General features: G+C 51.1%; 1 protein-coding gene across 1 annotated transcript in view; it reads right to left on the bottom strand.

Annotated features, from left to right (window-relative positions):
- Positions 1 to 4,978: 4,978 nt before the first annotated feature.
- AHCYL2 (adenosylhomocysteinase like 2) overlaps positions 4,979 to 18,410 on the bottom strand; it is a 31,992-nt gene continuing 18,560 nt past the window's right edge. Inside the window, exons 6-16 of the mRNA XM_082059424.1 lie at positions 18,077 to 18,183; positions 16,041 to 16,157; positions 12,278 to 12,341; positions 11,021 to 11,109; positions 9,502 to 9,572; positions 9,270 to 9,364; positions 7,890 to 7,988; positions 7,391 to 7,459; positions 7,227 to 7,305; positions 6,376 to 6,496; positions 4,979 to 5,149 (exon numbers count right to left, since the gene is read on the bottom strand). Coding sequence (XP_081915550.1) covers positions 5,143 to 5,149; positions 6,376 to 6,496; positions 7,227 to 7,305; positions 7,391 to 7,459; positions 7,890 to 7,988; positions 9,270 to 9,364; positions 9,502 to 9,572; positions 11,021 to 11,109; positions 12,278 to 12,341; positions 16,041 to 16,157; positions 18,077 to 18,183 — 918 coding nt within the window. The 3' untranslated portion in view covers positions 4,979 to 5,142. The remainder of the gene's footprint in view (positions 5,150 to 6,375; positions 6,497 to 7,226; positions 7,306 to 7,390; positions 7,460 to 7,889; positions 7,989 to 9,269; positions 9,365 to 9,501; positions 9,573 to 11,020; positions 11,110 to 12,277; positions 12,342 to 16,040; positions 16,158 to 18,076; positions 18,184 to 18,410) is intronic.

The following is an 18,410-nucleotide window of genomic DNA, read 5'->3' as shown; positions in this document are numbered from 1 at the left end:
GGTTGGGTAACCCAGGGGTGATGGGGACGGGGGGAGACCCCGGGATAATGGGGTGCAGGAAGGGGGTTTGGGGTGGGATAACCCGGGAGGTGACGGGGGGCGGGGGTCCCGGAATAATGGGGGGGTGTGTAACCCAGGGGTGATGGGGATGGAGGGGGAACCCGGGATAATGGGGGGCAGGGAGGGAGATTTGGGGTAACCCGGGGTACCCTCGGGATGGGGAGTGCTGGGGGGGGGGACACATGGTGTGTGCCTGGAGGTGACAGGTTTGGGCGGCACGGGGTGCCCCAGGGTGATGAGATGCCCCCGGGGGGTGGTGGGAGCAAGAAATGATGGGGGGAGGGGGCTGGGGGTGTCCCTGGGGGTACAGGGGGGGTCAATGGGGTGTCCCTGGGGGTGATGAGAACAGGGGTGTCCCGGGGGAGCTCTGGGGGTGCAGGTGGGTGGCCATGGGGGTGCCGGGTCCTGCTGGCACCTGGGGGGCTGCAGCTGCCCCCCCAGGCAGGGGCCGAGGGTCCCATCCCTGAGCCCCCCGTATTGAGCCGGGTTGTCCAACCGCCCGGTACAATTTGGGTTAACACCCAGCTCCTGGGGGTGGGCGAGATGCCGTGTCCCCTCCTCACTCCTCTCCACCCAAAACGGGGGGACGGCCACTCTGGGGGTGACCGCGCGGGTCCCATCCCGACCCCACTCGTGTCCCACATCCCACGTCCCTCCCCAGCAGCCGGAACAACGAACCCTCTGGGTCGGTGTTTCCCCGGCTGCCCGGGAGCAGAAGCGATAACGGGAACATTTTGGCACCACTTGCCCATTTTCCCCAAGGACGAGAAGCAAAAACAGGCACCGGAGCCCAAACAACCCGCGGCCACCGGAGCACGTTCCCCAGGACTTTGTACAAACCCCCGGGGTCCCATCCCACACCCCCCAGTCCCCCCGAGCCCCAAAACATCCCCACCTGGCCACAGAATCACAGAGTCACAGAATGTCAGGGGTTGAAGGGCCCTGGAAAGCTCATCCAGTGCAATCCCCCCATGGAGCAGGAACACCCAGATGAGGTTCCACAGGAAGGTGTCCAGGGGGTTGGAATGTCTGCACAGAAGGAGACTCCACAACCTCCCTGGGCAGCCTGGGCCAGGCTCTGCCACCCTCACCCCAACAAGTTGCTTCTCATATTCAAGTGGAACCTCCTGTGTTCCAGTTTGCACCCATTGCCCCTTGTCCTGTCCCTGGTTGTCACCAGAAGAGCCTGGCTCCATCCTCCTGACACTGCCCCTTTCCATATTGATCCCCAGGAATGAGTCCCCCCTCAGTGTCCTCTTGTCCAGCTCCAGAGCCCCAGCTCCCTCAGCCTTTCCTCACACGGGAGATGCTCCACTCCCTGCAGCATCTTGGTGGCTGCGCTGGACTCTCTGCAGCAGTTCCCTGTCCTGCTGGAGCTGAGGGGCCACAACTGGACACAAGATTCCAGGTGTGGTCTCCCCAGGGCAGAGCAGAGGGGCAGGAGAACCTCTCTGACCTACTGACCACCCCCTTCTAACCCACCCCAGGTCCCATTGGCTTCCTGGCCACAAGGGCCCAGTGCTGGCTCATGGTCACCCTGCTGTCCCCAGGACCCCAAAGACGCTGCAGAGACTCTGAATTTTCCACGTTTTATTTGTTTTGATTACAGAGTCTTTATTGCTGATCTAATACAATCACTCAGACATTAATATTTAAAACATCCTTTGGAAATGTTATGTTTGCAGAGCTCTGGTTTCCTCGCTGCAGGCTGATGGCAGGTTCTGTCTGATCATTCCTAAAGTTCAGAACATAATTAATTTCCTTATATGATTTTGCTGGTGTTACCTAACCCTCCTTTTTTTTTTTTTTTCCTAATTCTTTAAAAATGTGTTACATTAAAAAAAAAAAAAAGAAAAGAAAACCCCAAACCAACCCATTACACGTTTAATTTAGAGATGATCACAGGATATGATTCCAGATCGATTAGGAAGAAGCCAAGCGAGCAGAAAAGCTGACAGAGAAGCAGAACGACGTGGGAAAGAGCTTTAAAAATCCAGGTGGGAAAAGCCACTCGGGACTTCATTATTCTTATTATTATAATTATATTATTGATCCTATCTACCTGGAGGATAAAACGGGTTAAAACCGGGCAGGCCGGGTGGCGGGGAGGGCGGCACGGCGGGCGCGGATGGACGGGGGCTTCCTGGGGGGCTGCGCTCGGGATGCCCATTTTTCCAAAGAAAAGGTGTTTTCTGCTCAGCGTGGCCCCGCGGCCGCGTTTCACCGTGACCAGGGTGGGACGTCACCGTGGAGAACGAGACCTGGGGTGATGCAGAGCGAGGGTCTCCAGCCGGGGAAAGACCCAACGTGGCGTTTCAGAGAGAGCTCGGGGGGCTCTTCCCAAAAATCGCAGGATCTGGATAAGATTTGTGAGGGAGTGGAGATGGTTTGAAGTTTATGGTTAGTGATCAGTCCATGGTGAAGTGTTCTCAAAGCCCTAAGGTCTCCTCAAGGTCTCCTCGAAGCCCTGAGGTCTCCTGAAACTCTTCTCAAAGAACTAAGGTCTCCTCAAAGTCTTCCCAAAGCCCTAAGGTCTTCTCAAAGTCTTCCCAAAGCCCTAAGGTCATCTCAAGGTCTCCTCATAGTCTTCTCCAAGCCCTAAGGTCTCCTCATAGTCTTTTCAAGGTCTCCCCATAGTCTTCTCAAGGTCTCCTCAAAGTCTTCTCGAAGCCCTAAGGTCTCCTCAGAGTCTTCCCAAAGCCCTAAGTTCTTCTCAAGGTCTCCCCATAGTCTTCTCAAGGTCTCCTCAAAGTCTTCTCAAAGCCCTAAGGTCTCCTTAAGGTCTCATCGACACCCTCAGGTCTTCCAAAAGCCTTCTCAAAGCCCTAAGGTTTTCCCAAAGTCTTCTCAAAGCCCTAAGGTCTCCTCAAAGTCTTCCCAAAGCCATAAGGTCTTCTCAAGCTCTTCTCATAGTCTTCTCAAGGTCTCCTCAAAGTCTTCTCAAAGCCCTAAGGTCTCCTCAAGGTCTCCTTAAAGCCCTCAGGTCTCCTGAAACCCTTCTCAAAGGCCTAAGGTCTTCTCAAGGTCTCCCTCAAGTCTTCTCAAAGCCTTCTCAAGGTCTTCTCAAGGTCTCCTCAATGTCTTCTCAAAGCCCTAAGGTCTTCTAAAAGCCTTCTTAATGTCTTCTCAAAGTCTCCTCAAGGTCTTATCAAGGTTTCCTCAGGTTCTTCTCAAAGTCTTCTCGAGGTCTCCTCAAAGTCTTCTCCAAGCCCCCGGGTCTCCTGAAAACCTTGTCAAAGTCATAAGGTCTTCTCAAAGTCTCCTCAAAGCCCTATGGTCTTCTCAAGGTCTCCCTGAAGTCTTCTCAAAGCCATGAGTTCTTCTCAAAGCCTTCTCAAGGTCTCCTCAAAGTCTTCTCAAAGCCCTCAGGTCTCTCGACAGCTTTCTCAAAGCCCTAAGGTCTCCTCAAGGTCTTCTTGAGGTCTCCTCAAGGTCTTCTCTAAGCCTTCTCAAGGTCTCCTCAAAATCTTCTCAAAGCCCTAAGGTCTTCTCCAAGTCTTCTCAAGGTCTTACCTCAAGGCTTTGAGAAATGTGAAAGAGAAACTTGGAGTAAGCAAGCATACGAGAACGTTTGCTCTGAAGATGAACGGCGTGTGGTCAAGCTGACTTCAGACCATCAAGAGCCATGAGAAGGACTTGGCCGCCAAGACCGTAATTCCAAAGCTTTTCCTTTCTTGTGCGCTAACGAGATGCCACACAAGAGTTTTTCCATCATGGCCAAGAAGTCCGTGAGGATGAAACAAGGATCTGTAGCTGATGAGGGACTCGGGTACCAAAGCAGCAGCCACAGGACAAAGGCTTTTGTGCTCATGGGGTCGGGCAGTTTTACTTCAGAAGGACCAGGCTCTCCACATGGACCACAAAAGCGACTCTGATGAGACACGGAGACTTGGGAAGTCACCTTGCGAGCGCGCCGTGCTGTCCGCAGCGTTCGGGTGGGACGTCCTGGGCTAAAACAAGAAACTATGGTAAATTTGTTCTCCGTCGGCTCTGACGCATCAAGATTTGAGGTGATTAAAGGGTTTTAGTGGTGCTGAATCCTCCCCCGCGCACAACGCTGGTGTGGGGATCGCTCCGGCGTTGGGCTCAAACACTCAAAGGGGATTCTGAGATTTTAACAATACAAATATTACTAGAAAATAAAACTCAAAGGGTTTCCAATGAGGGCTGAAATTTCAGCTGGAGAAAGCCCAGCTGGACACGGGTCCTCCCGGCCGGGGCGGCCAACGAGCTCCGCTTGGGTTTGAAGAGCTCCCCGGCGCATGAGCAGCGTTTCTCGGCGAGGCCGCGGGGCCGTCCCACCGCGATCAGGACTTTGGTTGAACCGTAGGAGGTTGGCACTGGGAACAAGAGCGGCAGGAAAACCCCGCGGAGCTGTGACGAAGAGCGCGGTGGTGCCTCCTACCCCACCATCGCCACCTCTGCCCTCCCGGCTCCCGCCGCGCTGACGCTAACGACGGACCCTTCGTTACAGCGCTAAGGCCAAGGTCAGCGACTCGCTGGCTCCGAGTCCACCGTCCCGCGGGCAGCTCGGCGGGACGACGAGAGGTTTCTCCGGTGAGATTGAGCACCGGCCGGTCGGCAGCGCTTGGAGCAAACGAGGTTTCTTCGCTGCGTTGTCTAATGGCACGAGAAAAGCGAAGCCAGGCGGCTCCCACGATGCTGCTCCGCGATGACAACCGACAGCAACGCACGCCCTCCGAGCTGGATCCCGCCGCTCCTGTCCCGCACGTCGGATCACCGGTGCTAAACGATTCCAGGTCCATCTCAGTTATTCGATTCCAGCGCCTTCCCCGCCTTCCTCACCCTCCCAGCCCCGAGAAAAGAACAACCCGAAGAGAAAAATGAAACAAATGGAGAGAAATCCACCGTCTCGCAGTCCCGCGGCAGCACAAACACCAGTGGCAGAGGCCGCATGTACAGTATCCTAATTTAATAAATAAATAACCTAAACACACTGTCTACGATGTGAGCAAGCCCGGCTCTAACTTAGGAAGCTTGCGCTGTTTGATCCTGTACAGTAGTTGAGAAAAGACTTGGGTTCTTGTTCCTCACGATTCTCTAGGATACAGCGGCAGGAACTTAATATCTGGGGAAAGAAAAGAGCAAATGAGGGTTTGGTGTGTGCTGGGGAAGGGACGCGAAGACCCCCCAGCGCCAACAGGGTGTGTTTTGGGAGGGGAGACACCAAGAACATTAATTATTTAGAAAGGGTCTAAATAAGGTCACCTCCTCCCCCACAAATAGCACATTGTATTTAGCCGCCTGCCCTCGCTGCTCAAATGCTGCTTTTCATTTCAAGTATGGAAAGGGGAAAATTCAACATTTCCCGATTGATTCAGGGACTGAGCTGAGTTTGTGGCTCAGAAACTGGGGAGGATGCACCAAAGCTGCAAGAGCTTAGACAACAAAGCCTGGCTTAAACTGGTTGAATTTATCGGGAAGGCTCCCATTAGGCCTGGAACTAAAAGGAGACTGATTTCTATCACAAACGAAGCTACACATGAGATGTGCTTGCTTTAATGACACAAGCCTGTTGAGCTGCACAGGGTGAAGTGTAATTGCGTGTTGTAGCCAGGAAAAGAGGCTCTGTGCACCTGGAGATCTCCTCTCACCTCCTGCTCGACACACACAGCAAAATAGGGCATTTGGGGAAATTTGACTCTTTGCTTTTTGTATCTGGAGGCTTAAATCCCTGCGGGACGCGGAGCTGCAGCTGTGCGAGCGCATCTGCACCCGTGGGACAAGCCACAAGGACACGGAGACCAGGCAAAGAAAATGGAACCGGAGGAAATTCCACCACGTGGCAGCACCGTAACCTTGCACATAACACAGGGAAGGAGAAACAAACCAGCTCAGGATCCGGCAAAACCCACCAAACCCCAAAAACGGAGGGTTTTGGAGCAGCGTTGCTCTTGTGTAAGCGCTGAACACCCACAGGCCAAGAAAACACCTTTCGTGCAAATAAACGATCTGATCTGTGTTTGTGCAAAGCCATTTCATTTTCGTGGTTAAAAAATGCATCGCGGCGTTGGCCACAAACACAACCCTGGAAAGGGCAGCGATCCAGGGGCTTATATTGATAATTATGATTATTTTTGGGGGGGCTGGTGCTAGAGGAGGAGAGCGGAGGAGCTCGTGTACTACCAAGTGCTTTGCTGTCCCCTGCCTGGCTGGTCCCGTTTCTACATGGCGATGGGAACAATCAGATAGTGTTTGGTATCTTCTCAGGGGATTAAACCCCATCCCTTCTGTGCCCCCCAACGTGCACCCCACGCTCAGGAAAGAAGAAAGAGAGAGGTTGAGGAGCAGCACCTGTAGTAGTTTGGTTTGAAAGGTCCGTTCTTATTCAGTCCCAGGTATTTTGCTTGTTCGTCCGTGAGTTCTGTCAGGTGGGCGTCGAAGGTCGGGAGGTGAAGGCTGGCCACGTACTCATCTGAAACGATTCCAAGCCTCGTTAGTATGGGGAAGAGGAAGATAACGAGTCCCCTCCTGGTTCCCTCCACATCCCTAAAGGCCAAGTTGGGAAAGGCACCGCTCTTCACGCCTTTGCTGCAGAATTGTGGGATTAAGTTTCATGCTGATTGAGGAAAACCCAAGTTCTCGTCTATTTTGGGCTGCAGGGGAAAGCCTTGCTCTGAAATACCCTTCGCCTGGGGCTGCTGCTCGTCACACTGTCCCTCGGGCAGGCGCGGGGGATCCACTGCTGCAGGATCGCAGCACATTGCTGGTAGGTCACACCTAATGCCCAAGCTTGGGGACAAGCTGCACCTGGTCTCAAATAATGCCATTAATGCCAAAAAAAGTCCAGTTTTGCAGCAAAAGCGTGGTCAGTAAAGCGGTGTCCCCAGGAGAGGGCTGTGCTGGCAGAGCTGGGACAACGTGTCCTCGCAGCCCGATGTGAAAATCCCCAGCGCCAGTGCGGAACGACTCCCGCGCTCGGCCAAGCACATCAGCCTGTTTTCCCCAGGTGGGATGGAGAAACAACGCGTGCGACTGAGCCAAGAGCCCAGAGCCAGCGGGAAGGACCCGCTGGAAAACCCTGAGCTCAACCACGAGAGCACAGGAGGCTGCGACACCCCACGCGTCCCCAGCCCAGCCCGGCAAAACCTCCCACCTGCTCCATCTCCAAACCGAAAAAGAGAAGGCAATGAGTCCATCTTTACCCATTTTCTTAGGCAGCAAGTACACGTCTTGTTTGTAGCGGCCTTCGGGAGCGTTGTACAGCTCTATCAACGCCAAAGCCTGGATGGAGAAGACACTTAGGTCAGTAACTGCTGCCTGTTATGGAGCGAGACGCCGCTCTGGGCTCAGCCCAAACGCTACTCGCCTGCGTGGTGGCCGTGATGGACAAGACGAAGGTGGGGACAGTGGAGCAGCTCAGGTTCAGCAGGCGGCCCTGGGGAGCAAAAAGCGGCTGTTATCTCAACACGGCACAAAAACCAGCTTATAGCCCTACAGCAGATACAAGAACCACGGGTGAGGTGAGTCCCTGCTGGGGTGACACAACATTTACCACGTGCGCTTGAATCCCAAGATCCTGGTTGTTCCTATAGCTCAGTACAACTATTTAGAAGTTAAAATATGACTAAATACCCTGCACTCTGGAGATGGGTAAAGAAAAACACAGGAGCTTTTCTACCTTCCAGTAACTCATGGGCCACACCAGGGTCACACCAAACCTCTGAACCAGAGAGACCGTTGAGCTGATGAGGCCCAAGGAGGCAATTTCTGGACATACTTCAGCTCCACCGCTCATCCAGCCTCGTGTTCTTCCTCCACAAGCAGAGAACAGGTGGTAAATTCCTGCTCTTTTGCCTAAAACTCACCTCGGCCAGGAGGACAATTCTCTTCCCATCTGGCCAGATGACATGGTCCACCTGGGACCTCACCCTCTCCCAGGTGAGCTCGGGAGTACGCAGGCTCGCCTGAAACACAGCAGTAAAATGGTTAACGCGCTGGAAAAAGGTCAAAAAAACAGAAGCTACATAATAGGAATGAAAAGAGGAAACAACTCGTTGACATCGTCCTGAGTTTATAGTTTCCTTCGGGTCCGGTTGCAGCCACAGACCGACGAAAGCTTTATGAATTATAACCTGGAGATATTTTTATGATTACAATACATCAAAGCTCCAGCAACAACTATTGTTCGAGCTCTTCTGGCTGAAGAGGATTCGTGGTCACCAACTCAACTCTGCATGGCCGCTGTCGCTTCGGTCCAGCACAGAAAAAGGCTTTAAACCAGTGGATTTGGCCAAGAAATTCTCCTTCAGACAGGGCTCTCCTGGTTTTGTACTCAGCTCTAAGCACCAATGAGCCAATTTCAGTGCTGGTTGGTAAAGCTCGGTGGGGATGAGCTGCACCAAACTGAACTCTTGGCTGGGTCTTCATGGTAAAATAACACAAAAGCAGAGGGATTGGGCTGCAGAGGGCGATTCACCGACTTTCTAGGGGAAGGAGTGAGGCTGGTGGACACCAGACACTACTCTGGTCCAGCTCTGGGTCCTCAGCACAGGACACACATGGACCTGCTGGAGAGGGGCCAGAGAGCCCCAGGAATGACCCGAGGCTGGAACAGCTCTGCTGGGGACAGGTGAGAGAGTTGGGCTGTTCAGCTGGAGAACAGAAGCTCCAGGGAGACCTTGGTGTGGCCTTTCAGTGCTTCAAAGTGGCCCATAAGAAAGATGGGACAGATTTTGAGCAGGGCTTGTTGTGACAGGACAAGGGGTGATGGTTTAAACGAAAGGAGGGAGATTCAGGCTGGACATGAGGAAGGAATTGTTGCCCTGAGGGTGGTGAGAGCCTGGCCCAGGTACCCAGAGAGGTGGTGGAGGAACCATCCCTGAGACATCCCAGGCCAGGCTGGACGGGGCTCTGAGCAACCTGAGCTGCTGAAGATGTCCCTGCCCATGGCAGGGGGCTGGGGGAGCTGGGAAGGTCCCTCCAACCCAAACCATTCTATGATTCTCTGACACCAGACACTACGCTGGAAGCTGGAGCTGTTTGTCTGGCTCCCTGGCAACCTTTGGGATCACAGGAATGGCAATGACATGTCTGGCAGCGTCTGCTGAGACATGGGGAGCGACGGATTATTTTGTCTCCTCCTGGGAGACAAGGAGGACGGATCAGACAAGGCTGCCAGAAGGTCCCAAAATCCCCGTCGCCCCCCCGGTGCCACCCCCGCTCCCGACACATGTCCCTGTGCTCACCACATCAATCTCGGTGTTGGAGTGCCCCATGTTGCAGACGATGCAGCTGTTCTTCATCCGATCCAGATGTTCCCTCGTCACCACGTTCTTGTTACCTGCCAGACAGCGATACCCATCACTAATACCCGTCTTTGCTTTCCCCATCCTTTCGCCTTTTCCTTTGGGAACAGACAGGCCCGTTATGGGTGCACATCTCCAGCGACCTGTCCTCCCGTCTCGGGGACCACGTTACCTGTGCAGGTGATGACAATATCAACTTGTCTGATGACTTCATTGAGTTTCACCAGCCGGAATCCATCCATGCTAAGAGGAGAAGGGGGAAAAAGTCTGAGAAGCAGCAAAAACATGACAAAAATAGAAAATAAACCCCATCACGTGATTCTTAGATACTCATTTTAACTCATTTTAAGACCCGGCTGGAAAGCAGCAGCACGCAAAGGACCACGTACCCCAAACCATCAGGAGTCAACCTGGAGGATTTGGGACTGTTGGGGGAGAAGTGAGAGGAGATTTTGGGGCTTTCACATTTTCTGTCAACAGCTCCACATCTGCAAATCTCGATTTGCAGTCGAGACGGATCTTTTTAAAGCCGCTACTCCTGCAAAGCGCACCCAGAGATGCAGATACTCCCTCCTGCTGCAGGATCCTTCCTGGTGTGGATTTAGATCATCCTAAAAAACAACCCGAATCACCCCAAGCCTACAGATCTCTACCATTACATTTACAATCCATATTTAGGCAGCTACACAACCCTTCCAAGCGCTGAGCTCTCAGCAAGTCTTTCCTGAGCAAGGTGTGTTCAGCACATTGGCTAACGAGGGCAGGGTTTTTTGGGATTTGTTGTCAGTCCTTATTTCGGTGACTCTTGCAAGCTGCAAAATCATAGTTACTAAAAAAAGAGATGATTTTTTCTGCTGTATGTCCCATTTACTGCAATTTTGTTTCCTCCACCGCAAGCTCCCTGTGCAGAGTCAGGGAAGGGGTCGCCGCAAACAACCAAATTCACAATTAAGGACGCGGGTTTCTGGATGTGCCGCTTGTGAAGGTCGCCAAGCAAACCGAAAGTTGATCAGCTCTGCTAATTAAGCAGGGCTCATTAGTTTTCTCACTTGCTGTTAGGAAGAGGCTGCGGGTTTAATAAGGCTGCAGGTGTTTTTGGGACTCTGCTTTCCCAGCCACGTCCCATCACACACCTCGGGATGCGGAAGCCGCATCTCTGCACCAAAACCACCTTTATTTGCAGGAAACAAGTATAATTATGGGTATAATTACAAGGTGTCCATGCAAGGGGAGAGCCGTGTGTGTTCAGCCCCATGTCAGGCTCCTGGCATTAGCAAGGAGAGGTTCGTGAAGCAAAAGTGACACAAAAACCAAAACGCTTTCGGGTGAGGTGTGTACACAGCGCAGTAAAGCCCGACTTTGCTCTCCAAAGGCCGCAGTTCATGCCCAACACCCTTACGAGCCATATAATGTAAATCTTTCTAGCCATTATGGTAAATTCTTTCAAGCCAGATCATGAAACTCTTTCAAGCCATGTTGTTAAACTCTTTTAAGCCATATCGTTGAAGTCTTGGCCACTGTGGTTATGATGATGCAGACTGGGACGTGGGATATAGATAAACTGGGTGATGCTTTAGTGCAGAAGCCTTTCCTGGCTGGAGGGACCGTTGCTGAGTGGTGGTTCTCCTGGGAAAAGTAATAATTAAAAAAAAAGCCTAAAGAAGCAGCTGGGCTTGTTGCAAACTGCTTACCAGGCCTGGAGGGCACAGATGGGATCGATCTCTGTGACATACACTATGGAGCCCATGGCCTTCAGAGCAGCGCAGCAGCCCTTTCCAACCTGGGGAGGGAGAAGAGAATCGGAGAATCACCCGATCATTTGGGTTGGAAAAGACGCTCAAATCATGGAGTCCAACCATAACCCAGCCCTGTCCCTGCCCCATGTCCTGAGAACCTCATGTCCGTCTGTCCAGCCCTACAGGGATGGTGACTCCAGCACTGCCCTGGGCAGCCTGTTCCAATGCCCAACAGCTCTGGTTGTACGTTCTCAATTTTGGGGTGCATGAAACTCCTGAATGTGGAGTAAACTAGGACCTGGTTAGGCCAAGCTTAGCTGAGAGAGGTACTGAGAAATATAGAAGTGTTTCTAATTTCAGTCCCTGTCCCCGCCGAAGGCACCACAATGAGAGATTACGCTTATCTCAGGGCAGGCTGAAGAGTCTCTCGTAACCTTTACTCTATTTAGGAAGCTTAATGGTTTAATCTCCAATGGTTAACGAGCTTTAACCTTTACACAGCACATAGTGTGCTGCCCTCAGGAATGGTTCGATGACCAAGCTTTCCCAAAAATGTGATTTCATAGGAGTAAATTGTCCGATTTCAGCTCTTCGGAAAAAAAGAGTCCCAGTACAGCCCCTGCAGCACAGCCCATCGTAACTGGTGTTAACTGGTCCCGACAAGAACTGCCAAGGGGTGAATATCCCCGTCCTTGAGAGAGGATGATGATTCCATTTTGGGGTGAAATCACAGGGGTGAGCCAAAATTAATTGATGGTTTTTGGCCACCGTTCAGCATGCAACACTGCGGCTGCACAGAACATCTGCAGGGCTCAGCATCTGGATATGTTCATATTATATTATAGAGAATATAATATGTAATAGAAATATGCGTAAATATGTGTAATAGAAATATGCGTAAATAGAAAAAGCATAAATATGCTAGATAAATTATATATAAATATAATAGATAAGCATAGTATTAATATATGATGTATTAGCATCTGAATATTGAAAGATATTAAGACTATTTAACAGTCATGCGTTTTAAGATTCAGGTTTGGTGTTTGTTTCATACTAAAGAAATACACTGGAAATGAAGAAAATCTTTGGTTTTGGTAAAAGCGCCAGGTCTGGAGCCGCCTGCGGATGCACAGAACGGGCAGGAGGACGGAGGAGCCCGGGGACACAGCCGTGTGAGGGACACTCGCCTGGGAATCACGAAGCTCTTACCTCCCCGTAGCCACAAACCACCACCTGCTTTCCTCCAAACATCATGTCCGTTGTTCTTTTAAGGCTAAAAAATAAAAAGGAAAGAAAAAAACCCAATTCTGGGTGCAGAAAAGACCCAAAGGGCACCTAAAAAAATGCCTTTTTCCTTCTAGAAGGGTGGGTGCTACCAGTGAAATGCAACAGAGGGGAAGGGTTTGGGGTTTGGATCCCTTTTTGTTGGGTTTTTTGTGGGATCTCTTTGGTTTAGCACTCCAGAAGTATTTAAAATGTTTTCAATAAATATTCTTTTCTTAATTTCTCTTTTTTTTAAGTCAAATTACCCCTCAGAAACAACTACAGAAGGAGCAGGAAGGTGGTAATTTACAGCCAGAATCCCACAAACACAGCTCTGCTTTCCACTCGGTTTCCTTCTGGTTTCCCCCCCAAGAGTGTCCTACATTCCGGGCTATTTTTAGCCCACGAGTAAATAGGTTAGCAGCGCAGGGAAGGTGAAATTCCCTTACATTTCCGACCGAATTGCGATCAAAACCACAGCGGATTTAATTGCATCTCCACTCGGATTTCTCTTGGCCCAGTTTGAGATGCCTGGGCCAAACTTCAATCCCAGTGTAAGGCCCTTCAATCCCCATAAGGCCCGTCAGCCATCACAGGTGAAGACAACAGGATAAAGAAGATTTTTGTAAAGATTTTAAATGTTTCTGAGCCACTGAAAGCAACTGCTGCACATGGAACACGGAGCTGAAAGTTGAGTCCTCACACTCAAAATTTGGGGGCGACTCTTGAGCGGGCAGCCAACCCTGACAAGAGAGGCTGCCTTGAACTCAACGACCACAGAGCAGACATGGCCGTAATAAAGCTGAAAGGGCTACTTAATTAGAAGAATTACTCCATCAAGATGTTTTCATGGAATCACAGAAGGGTTTGGGTTGAAGGGACCTTCAAAGCTCCCCCAGTGCCACCCCTGCCATGAGCAGGGACATCTTCACCAGCTCAGCTTGAGGAAGTTGAGATGGGGTTGAAGTTGGGTCAAGGAGGTGAAAGAGGTTGAAGTTGAGTGGGGGAGGTTGAGTTGAAGAGGTTGAGGTTGGGTTTGTAGAATCTTGGAATGGTTTGGGTTGCAAGGACCTTCAAAGCTCCCCCAGTTCCCCTCCTGCCATGAGCAGGGACATCTTCACCAGCTCAGGTTGCTCAGAGCCCCGTCCAGCCTGGCCTGGGATGTCTCCAGGGATGGTTCATCCACCACCTCTCCGGCCAACCTGGGCCAGGCTCTCACCACCCTCATTTATCCCATTATTGCTTCTAGCAACACCCAGTTAGCGACACTTTGCATCTTGGATTACGCTGCTCCACATCGCAACTTCACGGGTTGTACATATTTTGGAGACCTGCTGATGATTTTGATTGAACTTGTCCAGTTTTGGTGGACAGGAAGAGCAAGAACCACTGGCTGTCTTTAGTGTCAGGTTCTGCAATCATAGAATCATAATTTGGGCTGGACGGGATCTTCAGAGGTCATTTAGTCCAACCCCTTGGAATGACAATAATAAAATATCTCGTTATGGAACAGCTGGATAACATCACATTGAAAGGGAGCCCAAAATTTAGTCTTTTGGAACAATGAGTGATGGAAATATGGGGTAGAAGCCACACCTGTTGCAGATCACCCCGGGAGTATATTGGGTGGTTCGCTAACTCACATGGCACCTGCACACGTTTTAAAGATCATCCTCTGGATTTGGACACAGAGGTTTTACAAACAAAGTCTTCTTCACTTCTCCTGGCCAACGATGACCACTACCTAGAAGTCCACTTCCAAACTGAGGAGATAAATGAAGCACTTCACTACAAATCCAACAAGGTTTGGGAAAAGAGATGTTAGAGGAGACTCTGTGATCACCTACGTTGGGTCTCCAGATCCTCTGCCAGATGGAAGGCAGCGGTAGCACAGATGAACATCAATGGCCGGATGGACTTGATTAAACAGGAGACATTTCTACGTCAGCAAGGAACCAAGAACTGCAGATCTCAAGACTTCTTTAATCTTTAAGCCACTCCAAGTCATCAACACATAACAAAAAGTCTATTCTCTTGAAGTCTTCTCCATGGAGGGCTCCTCCTCTGCACCACGAGCAAGCTTTCCTCTGGTGTTCATCTCATCAGCATCAACATGCATCTGAAAAGTCCAATTTGTCCTTGCTTCTGCACTTACTTGTCTACTGGGACTATAATATGTCATAGTCTGAACTGTAAGAGTAAAACTTGTCCTAATCTCGCCTGGCTTTGACAAAATTTGGCAGCGGGGATGGTGGGGACACGAACACCCAATTCCATCAGAATACATTTTAGAAAAGAGAGGAAAAAAAAGATCCCTGAGATTTACACCCTCTCTAGATCACAGCTTCAAGCGTTTCACTCTGCATCTCAAGCCCAACAGTCTCAGAAGATACATCGTGTTCCCGGTGCCCACGTATCTGTCAGCGGCTGATTCCCGTCCAGCCCTAAAAACCACAGCGCGGTGGGGACGCTGCAGCGCTGCTCCCCGTCCCACCGGCCTGCTGGGGCTTTCCGGGGACAGGGAGCACAGAGGGATGCAATCCCTGCTCCTTGCTCGTATGGCTGTGAATCCTGCAGGATCGGGGTTCAGTCAGTCAAGTCTACACTTCAGACACATAACTGTTACAGCACAAAGTCTTGCTCTGCCACAACCTCTTTGGTTTTCTTCCTTTTGGTTTATTGTTTATTCACAGGAAAGGATGAAAAAATGAAACTAGAAAGGCAAGACCAGGTTGTGATGAAGCAGTTGCTTGACAACACAGATTCATAGAATCATTTTGGTTGGAAAAGGCCTCCAAGATCATAGAGTCCAACCATAACCTGCCCTTGGCACTGCCCCATGTCCTGAGAACCTCATGTCCGTCTGTCCAGCCCTCCAGGGATGGTGACTCCAGCACTGCCCTGGGCAGCCTGTTCCAATGCCCCACAGCCCTTTGGGGAAGAAATTGTTCCCCAGATCCAAACTCAACCTCCCCTGGCGCAACTTGAGGCCGTTTCATGTCGTTCTAACATCACCCTGAGAGCACAAAGGCTCGCTGAGCTCCCTCGAAGGGCACTGGGAAGTAAGTGTCTTCTATCACTATGGCTGATAAACCACCCGATGTTGGGAAAAGAGAAGACGTTCTTTCCACAAAAAGAGGAGCAGTAGCAGAATTTAAGTGATGTCCCATTCATACACGTAGCTGAGTTAAAAATATTGAATTTGGACTTCTAGAGATGCCGAGGTCTTTGCTGCAAGATCATTCCTAGAATCATAGAGCAGTTTGGGTTAAGGGACCTTCCCAGCTCCCCCAGTTGCCCCCCTGCCATGAGCAGGGACATCTTCAGCAGCTCAGGTTGCTCAGAGCCCCGTCCAGCCTGGCCTGGGATGTCTCCAGGGATGGTTCAGCCACCACCTCTCTGCCCAACCTATTCCAGTATTCTCCTACAAACAGAAGATTCCACGTTTGTTTTCTGGTGTGCATTGGAGAGCTTTACATACAATTGTACAAATAAGCCTTAGGACCCTCTGAGCCGGTCTCAAAATGCCTTGCAGATAGAAATAACATGGACCAGAGGTGATAAAGGGTCTTTGCTCTCCTCTGACACATCAATTGATCTAAAATGACCTAAAGTGGCAGGAAGGAGAGACCCACGGAGACAGTTCCCTGTGGGGTCTGACACAACCCGAGCAAGGGACACGGCCCCGTTTGGGGGGCCACGCACGTACCCGTCCAGGATGGACTCTCTGCAGCAGTACAGGTTGTCAAACTTCTGCTTCGTGACCGAGTCGTTGACATTCATGGCTGGGACGCAGAGCTTCCCCGCTTTGGACAACTGGTACAGCCTGTCACAAATACGGGAAGAAAGAGATGATCAATGGAAAAATATTTTCCTACACTCTACTGTTGGGTGCTCTTGAGACCTTGTTTAGCTGGAGTAAGCGGTGCCCACCTAGAGGGTCAAAAATAACCTTTTACCAGGAGCTCATTTCAGGAGAAATAGCACACACAGTCACAGAATCACAGAATCACTGGAAGGGCCCTGGAAAGCTCATCCAGTGCAATCCCCCATGGAGCAGGAACACCCAGATGAGGTTACACAGGAAGGTGTCCAGGGGGTTGGAATGTCTGCAGAGAAGGAGACTCCACAACCCCCTGGGCAGCCTGGGCCAGGCTCTGCCACCCTCACCGGGAACAAGTTGCTTCTCAGATTTAAGTGGAACCTCCTGTGTTGCAGTTTGTACCCATTAACCATTGTCCTACTGTTGGTTGTCACCCAGAAGAGCCTGGCTCCATCCTCCTGACACTCCCCCTTTCCATACTGATCCCCATGAATGAGTCCCCCCTCAGTCTCCTCTTGTCCAGCTCCAGAGCCCCAGCTCCCTCAGCCTTTCCTCACACGGGAGATGCTCCACTCCCTGCAGCATCTTGGTGGCTGCGCTGGACTCTCTGCAGCAGTTCCCTGTCCTGCTGGAACTGAGGGGCCACAACTGGACACAAGATTCCAGGTGTGGTCTCCCCAGGGCAGAGCAGAGGGGCAGGAGAACCTCTCTGACCTACTGACCACCCCCTTCTAACCCACCCCAGGTCCCATTGGCTTCCTGGCCACAAGGGCCCAGTGCTGGCTCATGGTCACCCTGCTGTCCCCAGGACCCCCAGGTCCCTTTCCCCTACACTGCTCTCTAATAGGTCATTCCCCAACTTATACTGGAACCTGGTCACTTGTCCTTCCCCAGACATTTGTACCCATTTCCCACTCCTACTGAAGAACCACCAGGCTGGCAACACACATTTCACAAAAATGTCAAATAGCAGATTAGAAGGTGCTCTAGATTCCATGTGCCTCAGAACTGCTGATATTACGACCATCCTCTGATGTCCTCAAAAGGATAAACCCCCAAATCCTGCTTCAGATCACAAAAGATGAGGGTTCTTGTAACTTATCAAGCTCTTACAGCTCAAGTAGGAACGGCCACAGAGGGTAAGACTCGCAGCAACACGAAGCTGCTGCAGCCACACGAAGCTGCTGCAGCCACACCTGCAGTAAAACATCCCTCTGAAGAGCAGCAGGAGTGTAACCATCACGATGTCTAACAAGAAGCAACCAGGCTGGAGAAGAACCCAACCTGACCTCCTGCTCCTGAGAACACACTGAGCTCAGGGTAGCACCAAAACCACTAAAAATGAATTTAAACACTACACTGTGGCTCTGAAGAGAATCTGGAAATCATCTCCCACTCCAGAGCTTGGGCAGGAGAACCTGCTCCCTCCATCAGGCTCTACAAACCACCTCTGGGTCTGTGGACCACTTCATTTTCCCTTTCCAGACTCCCACCCCAACTAGAGATTCAATTCCTCTTCCCAAATCTCACTTCTTCCCATAGATGTAGTTTAGGACGGCGCTTTTGACCCTCCCTTCTTGTGTGACACCCTCATCCCTTCCTTTTTTCATCCGCAAAACGAGGTGAGATGATCATTGTCCCTGTTTCCCAGGTGGGAAACCAAGACCCTGTGCACTTTTCCCACCCACCCAACGGGCAGTAGGTGATTCTGCTCCTTGTCTGAAATTCAGAGCAGTAGTTCCAAGTTGCTTTCACTAGACGAGAGATTTAAAACAGTTCTTATGGCAAAGCCAAGCCCAAGCTGAAGGAAAACCAAAGGGGAGGTTCAACATGTAGTTGAGTCTGTGGCATCTTTTGTTGCTGGCGCCCTGAGGTGTTTTGTGCAACCATCTCCGCGCTCACAGTCTAGCCTGTCCCGGTACCTGTGGACACCGGTCACGCTCTCCTCGACTATCCCCTTGATCTTCTTAAACATGTTGGGGTATTTCTTGTAAATCCAGTGAGTGAGATCTCCTCCGTCATCCAAGATCTGTAGGAAAAAGAACCACAAGGTCACCGCTCTGGAGATCCAGTGAGGCCTCCAAAGAGGGATAAAGCACAGGCTCAAATCACTCCTAATCAAGCCCATATTTTGGCATCTCATTGTGACGGCTTAAGTGAGAGGACTCGACTGTTCAGAACAGGAAAGTGGCTTCATCGATGTTCTGCTGGAAAGGGAACGGATCAGACAATCCCAACAGACCTTGATGTTCATGG

Source organism: Streptopelia decaocto (assembly GCF_964273445.1).
Source record: "Streptopelia decaocto genome assembly, chromosome: 1".
In the NCBI taxonomy this organism is placed as follows: Eukaryota; Metazoa; Chordata; class Aves; order Columbiformes; family Columbidae; genus Streptopelia; species Streptopelia decaocto.
Note: the sequence above shows the minus strand (reverse complement) of the source record. Positions and strands in the feature narration are given on the sequence as shown.